Consider the following 7416-nt stretch of genomic DNA (forward strand, 5'->3'; position numbering starts at 1 on the left):
CATCTTAAAACTACAAGACATTGACAAGTTAATGGGGTGGGCAGAAAAATGGCAGATAAAGTTCAATCTGGAAAAGTCTGAGGTGATACGTTTTGCAAGAAAGAACATTTGAGATACAGTATAAAATAAAGGGCACTACTGTAAAGGGTATGCAGGAACAAAAGAACCTGGGTGTATTTATACATAAGTCACTAAAGGTGGTGGGGCAGGTAGGGCGAGCAGTTTGATAAAATGAACAGCATCCTAGGCTTTATTAAAAAGGGCACAGAGTATCGGAGCAGAGGTTATACTAAACTTACTGTTCTGGGTGCCATACTTTAGGAAGTCTGAAAACAATGGAGAGGATGGCTTATGTAAATAGTTCCATGGATGAGAAACTTGAGGTATGAAGTTACATTCCAGAAAGTTTGGACTGTTTTCCTTGGAGAAAGACTGGCTAAGAGAAAAAGGGGGACTGGATAGAGTAGACAGGGAGAAACTATTCTCTCACGTGAAAGAATCAAGAACAGGTCGGTGCAGATATGAGGTAATGTGCTAAAGAAGCAAATGTGATAGAAGAAAAAATGCTTTCACATAGCAAGTGATTTGGGTCTGGAATGCACTGCCTGGGAGTGTAGTGGTGGCTGGTTCAATTGAGGCATTCAAGAGGGCGTTAGATGATTATTTAAATAGGTACATTATTCAGGATTATGGATAAAGACATTGAGTCATAATACTCATTCAATGAGCCAGTGCAAACATGATGGGCCAAACTTCCTACTGCTCAGTAACAATTCAGTGGTTCTGTGATTCTGTTATTTTAAATGGGTTTAATTTAAAAAGAAATGAAATGAACAAGCTCAAAAAATTGCCCATGGCAGATTAGTCTTCAACAACATTTCAAGAGAGAACAAACGGAACACCTTTAAATATATAATGCTGCTCATGCAGGATTTCAGAGTTAAGAAAAATAAAATTGGCTGAGAGACAGAAAACAACAGGAAGTTGTTATAGTAATTATGTTGCAGGGGAGGGGTTGCCTACTGAGTGGGCAGTACTGAGTAAGGGAATTGAGTGGATAACTCAGTGGGGTGTCAGAGGGGGAGGGTTGGGCAAATGACTGCGTGGGGATGATGTCAGTTGGGGGTACTGCGTGAAGGATGGAGATGATAAACAGAAAAAGACTGCAGAAAATTGAATCTTCAAAGAAAATATCAGCAAGGTGATCTAACTGAAATTTACAGGAAACCTAACTCTTACGTTTGGTTTTACTGAATTCCAGATCAAGGTAAGTCATTCAACTCTACAAGCTGTGCCTTGACTCCCACAATGTTTACCATTTACAATCATCAGGTTTAGATAAGCAATGCCTCTCATGGATTTCATGACACTAGGTCACGAAACAATCACATGATTCATGTTCCCTCTCGTTGGGAGTTTTCTTCTTGTTTACTTCACTTAACTTCCATGAGTCTGCCACAGCATGGAAAAGTTAATCGGGAAACTTATTTTAAATTAACTTCAATTCTAAATGAGACAAAAGATCAGAAGACTAAACAATAAGTTCAAGACACATATCAGAAATTTATTACCACAATAATGTATTCCATTATTCATCCTCGGAATAAAGTAGAGAAATATAAAGAATCGTTTAGGAGGCAATGCTGAAATTTTACTCTCATTCTGGACATTTCTTTTTATTATTCATTCATGGGATGTGGACATCACTGGCACTTATTGCTTGTTTCTAACTGCCCTGGAACGGAGTGGTCGCTAGGCTATTTCAGAGAGCAGTTAAGAGTCAACCATGTTGCTGTAGGTTTGAAATCACAGGCTAGCCATACCAGCTAAGGACGGCAGATTTCATGACAGATGAATGGCCTCCCTCATCCACAAATTAACATGTGATTTTGTTGCAGGAGCATATACCCATAATTAGCTAGTTTCACATTTATGTTTAGCATTCATACTTCATTAAACAATACCCACATGAGGAAAATAACATCTGCAGTGTTATTGTTTTATATGGGGTGTAATAACACAAAGTTGCAACAAATTATGTATCTGTAAAAGGAAAGAACAGAACCACATACCTGTCAAGTAAAGTCAGCAAAGCCAAGCGATCATAATGGATTTCCACCCATTTGCCAGGTAAAATCCAAAACCTGTAGGACTGTCTCCATTTGGACTTTTCCTCTATTACTTTAACAGCTGATACACGATTTCCAACCCTACCCTTTAGAGTAAAAGGAAAGCTGGATTAACATAAAATGAGAACAATCATCCAAAATACACAAAAAAATCAAAGAACTACAGATGCTAGAAATCAGAAACACAATCATAAATTGGTGGGAAAACTCAGCAGATCTGGTAGCATCTGTGGAGAGAAAACAGAGTTAACATTTTGGTCCAGTGACCCTTCTTCAGAACTGATGGTAGCTAGGAAAAGTTTGGTATATATGCTAGAAAAGAAATGGGGTGGGGGAGGGGGAAAGAGTAAATGATAGGTGGAGATAGAGTCCAGACAGAAAGAAAACTAGTTGGGCAGACAAAGGAATGGGTAAAGGTCAGCCTGAGAAAATGACAGCTGCTAATGGGGATTGTTGGTGGCTAACAATGGGTTGTTCGTGGTAGCAGTCTCCATGATGACAAGGCCTGGTGTGTGGGGCTTGGGGTAAGGAGATGGGAGAAGGTACTCAAACCCTAAACCTATCGTACTCAATATTAAGTCCAAAAATTTTTTTAGAGTTCCCAAGGATAAAAATCAGGTGCTGTTCTTCCAGCTTGAGCTGAACTTTGCTGGACACTGTAGCAAGCCTGAGACAGAGGGGTGTGTTGAAACAGCAGGCAGATGGAAGCTCTGGGTCATTTTTGCAGATAGAGCACAGGTGTTTTGCAGAGCGGTTGCCTAGTCTGCGCCTCATCTTCCCAATATAGAGGAGACCACATTGTGAGCAGCAAATACAGTAGACTAGATTAAATGAAGTGCTTGAAGGCCCAAGACACACCTTCCAGGTGAAGCAGTGATTTACCTGCACTTCACTCAATCTACTCTACTGTATTCACTGCTATCAATACAGTCTCCTCTACATGGGGGAGATGAGGCACAGACGAGGTGACTGTTCTGCAGAACACCTATGCTCTGTCTGTAGAAATGGCCCTGAGCTTCCTGTTGCCTGTCACTTCAACATGCCGCAGTGTTCCCTGGCCAACATCTCTGTCTCATGCTTGCTGCAGTGCTCCAGTGAAGCTCAGTGCATGTTGGAAGAACAACTCCTCATTTTCCAGTTGGGAACTCTACAACCTTGTGGCCTCATTATTGAGTTCAATAATTTTAGTGCCTGAGCACCTTTTCCCATCTCCTTACCCTAACCCTCACACACCAGGCCTTGTCATAACATGGACTGCTACCACTAACAACCCATTATCAGCCACCAACAATCCACATTATTAGCTATTCATTCTCCTAGGCCCAACTGGTTTTCTCTCCATGTGGGCTCCATCTCTACCTGCCGTTTATTCTTTCACCATCCTCCTTACCTCTTCGAGCATATATAGTTAAAGTCCAAGATGGCGACGGACTAGGGCTCCTAAGCCCAGGGCTTGTCTGTTCCATCCACTTTTCTTTTCTTTCTTTTTTCTCATTTTTTCCTTTCTTTTTACTTACCTCTTGAGAAGAGCTCGGTCGCAGTAATGGCATTGGTGAGGTGAGCCCAACACAGACTCGTGGCGGAGGCATCAGGGATGAGTTTGGGTTCTCCATGGCACCTGCGTCCAGCACAAACTCACAGGCCCAGTACAAGACTTAGCGGCATCGGCGGCAGCTGGGTTGGGGAGGTGGGCCTACAGCAAACATTTGGAGTACAGTCGAATTTGGGCCAGTGCGGGACCTGGTGGCATTGGTGGTAGCTGCATTAGCGAGGTCTAGTGAGGACTCATGGTGGCTTCAGTGTTGGTGGAGGCAAGATAGCGGTAGAACGTGGTGACTCTTGTTCCTGCAGCGCAACAAGGGGACTCGTGGCTGGCTACCACAAGCCCATGGCTGGCTACCACAAGCCCATGGCTGAGCACTTAACATGAAGGACTGTAAAGTTGAAGTTTATTTCTTTATTTTTCTGCCATGATATTCTATGTTTTGGCTTATTTTTATGTGTCTTAAGATGGCGCCGGAGAGTGGCGACACTATACAAACACTTTTCACTGTATTTTGTAACGAAATACACGTGACAATAAATAAATCAAATCAAATATATACCAACCTTTCCTAGCTGCCATCAGTTCTGAAGAAGGGTCACTGGACGAAACGTTAACTCTACTTTCTCTCTGCAGATGCTGCCAGACCTCCTGAGTTTTTCCAGCAATTTCTGACTTTGTATCCAAAACACATGGTTACTCCCACTCTAAGTGACTCACTGAGTCTTATTTTACCATATTATCTCAAAATTAAATTGTTCAATCCCAGCCTTGAGTGGTTCTTTCCCAAGGAGTCACAGATTCGGGATGAGGGATCAGCCATTTGGGACTGAGGTGGGAAGGAACCTCCTCAATCAGAAGGTTGTCAACCATTGGAATTCTCTGCTCCAGAGAGCTGTCAATTCTCAGTCAATGAATAAGTTCAAGACTTAGATCAAGAGTGGGCACTAAGAGAATAAAGGTATAAGGAGACAGTATAAGAAAGTAGTTCCTTTTTTAAAAATTCACAGGAGATTAGATGAAATGTTTGCATGTCCAGGATTTAGTCCCTATTGTGTTGGAGCTGTGGGGAGCAAAATATCTATTCCTAAACTTTTACCAAACAGCAAAACTTGAGGGGATACTATGGCCACTCCTGTCTCATATTGCTCATCCAGATATAATATACAGTCTCCTGTGAGCAGAGGAGAGGATGTAAAGGGTCTGGGCTGTCCATCACCTACTTGATGTGTTTCTGAATATCTTCTAATTCGCATCCTCTGCAATATGACTGGCTGTCTTTGCTGGGGTGGCTCATCTGTTGTACCCTGTGCTGCATTGTGCCAATCTGAAGGGGAACTGCGAAAGTCGGACTGATGATCCCTGTAGTGAAACAGACATGAAAATTGATGCTGCCTGAAGCTCCTCTGTTAGCCACATATTCCAGTCTCTTTGCCATTTAAAGTCACATTGCTTTTTTAATGAGTTTTTGCTTATTACATTTAATTGCAGACCACAAAAATAAGGAACTACATCATCAAGGTAATCATTATCAGGATGTAAATTTATGGAACCTGCAATTCCCCAGTGTCCTAATGGTATCATTAGGCACATTGTTGATCCTTCTGTGAAGATATCACATTGCATAATATTGGATAAAACAGAAGAACGGTCGAAAGGAAATAGTATAAAAGAAAATACCTCAATAAAAAAGGCAATGAGAAAAAGCTGATAAGCTCTCTGCCAAGAAAGATCAGATTCTAATATTTAGAATCATAAAGGTCTAATAATAGAACATGAGGAGGACATCTGGTCCAATGTGCATGTGCATTTCTTTGAAAAAGCTATCTGATTACTCCCACTCCCCTGCAAATTCCCCACGGTCCCATTATTTTCAAGTATTTAACCAATTTCAATTTGGAAGTTATAGTGAATTTGCATCCAACACTCTTTGAAACAGTGCCTTGTGACTATAAAAACTCACTGCATAAAAAAAAGTTCCTCATGTTACCTCTGGTTCTTTACCCAACAATCTTAAATCTATGTCCTCTATTTACTGACCCTTGTACTAGTGGAAGCAGTCTCGCCCTATTTCCTCTGCCAAAAACTCATGATTTTGAAATCTCCAACATTTATCTTGCTGTTTAGGAGAACTGTGATCACACCTCTCCTTGCAATGACACTGTTAGGCAATGACAGAGGCCATTTTGCTTCCCACACATGATGGGATGGATCACTCACCAATGAGAAGCGTACAACAAGCTAACTTTTCGTTAAAAGTCAATTTCAACTTTTAAAATATTCTTTGGGAACTGAGAATTCTGGCTATCATTTATCTCTCAATCAACATCATTAAAACAGATATTCTTGTCATCTGATATTTGTGGGAGATTTCTGTGCGCAAATTGATGGTCATGTTTCCTACATTACATCAGTGACTATTAAAAAGATATTTAATTAGCTGTAAAATACTTTGGGACATCTTGTGGTCTGCATTTTCTGGACTGTCCCAGCAAAGGAAATAGTTGCTCTCTATCTATCCTATGAAATGATTTATTAATCATTTACCACATTAGATTGCCTCTTAAGCTTCTATGCTGAAGATACAGAAATACTTAAACGTGGTGGAGAAAAGTTACAAACTTAGCAACACCAATAGAGGTTTCCAAAGAACTACAACATCAAGTCCTCCACAGAGAGGGATGGAGGAAGGTTTGTGGGAGAAGAAATAGGAGACATTAGATATTTTTAAATTAATTTAGTTTTGAATATATGTATTAATATTTTTCTTGAATCAGAGTCTTTATTCAGTGTTCACAGTGAAACACAGTTGAAATGATGGGGATACAGCACCCTCTAGTGAGTGTGGTAAGCACAGAAACATCCTTGAGTGATTACACATATATTTACCTCAACTAGAGAAAGTGAAATAAGCATTTCTGTAGCCCCTTTAACATTCAAAGTACTTCTCAACGGGCTTTATAGAAAGGGTTTGCAGCCCTTTACAGAAATATTTTTGAAATGCAGTTGCTGCTATAATGTAGGAGACACAGCAACTGATTTGCACACAGCAAGGCAATTTCTAAAAATGACGAGTTAATTTGTTTTCAGGTATAGGTTAACAGATCAGTATTGGTCAGAACATTTGGAGCATATCTCATTCTTATTTGAAATGATGCCATGGAATCTCTTTCTCATTCTATGACAGAATGGGGCCTTAGTTTCACAGAAATGTACCAATATCAGATTTTAAATTAGCGAGTCATATAGCATTGATGTTTCTGGAAAAAAGTTCCAAACTTCTACCATTTTTATTATGTGCAGAAGTATTTCCTACCTCCCTTGTGGAAAGCTTTGGTTCTAATACTTAGACTATGCCCCTATTCCTAAACTCTACAACCAGTGGAAATAGTTTCCATCTCCCTTATTCAATCGTATTAATATCTTGAAAACGTCAATTAAATCACTCCTTAATCTTCTAAATTCCAGGAACTATAACCCTAATTTGTGTTATCTCCCCTCATGATTTATTCCTTTGGATCCAGGTGTAATTGGTAAACATTTTCTCCAAAGTCATAATATCCTCGTCATGGTGTGGTGCCCAAAACTGCTCAAAGTACTCCAAATGTAGTCTAATTAAGGCCCGTACAGCTGCAGAATGGTTCTAATCCCTTGCGTGACAGTCCTCTAAATATAAGGTACAGCATTCCACTTGTATATCAAACCACTCTGAAGCTTCAATAAACAGTATGAGCTGTGGTTCAG

General features: G+C 40.3%; 1 protein-coding gene across 1 annotated transcript in view; it reads right to left on the reverse strand.

Annotated features, from left to right (window-relative positions):
* The window catches only part of LOC109926987 (pecanex-like protein 2), a 166917-nt gene that overhangs the window by 133567 nt on the left and 25934 nt on the right, over positions 1-7416 (reverse strand). Inside the window, 2 exon segments of the mRNA XM_048597091.1 lie at positions 2073-2215; positions 4896-5034. Of these exon segments, the coding sequence (XP_048453048.1) occupies positions 2073-2215; positions 4896-5034 (282 nt within the window).

This window comes from Rhincodon typus, chromosome 5 (genome assembly GCF_021869965.1).
Source record: "Rhincodon typus isolate 14 chromosome 5, sRhiTyp1.1, whole genome shotgun sequence".
Taxonomy (NCBI): domain Eukaryota; kingdom Metazoa; phylum Chordata; class Chondrichthyes; order Orectolobiformes; family Rhincodontidae; genus Rhincodon; species Rhincodon typus.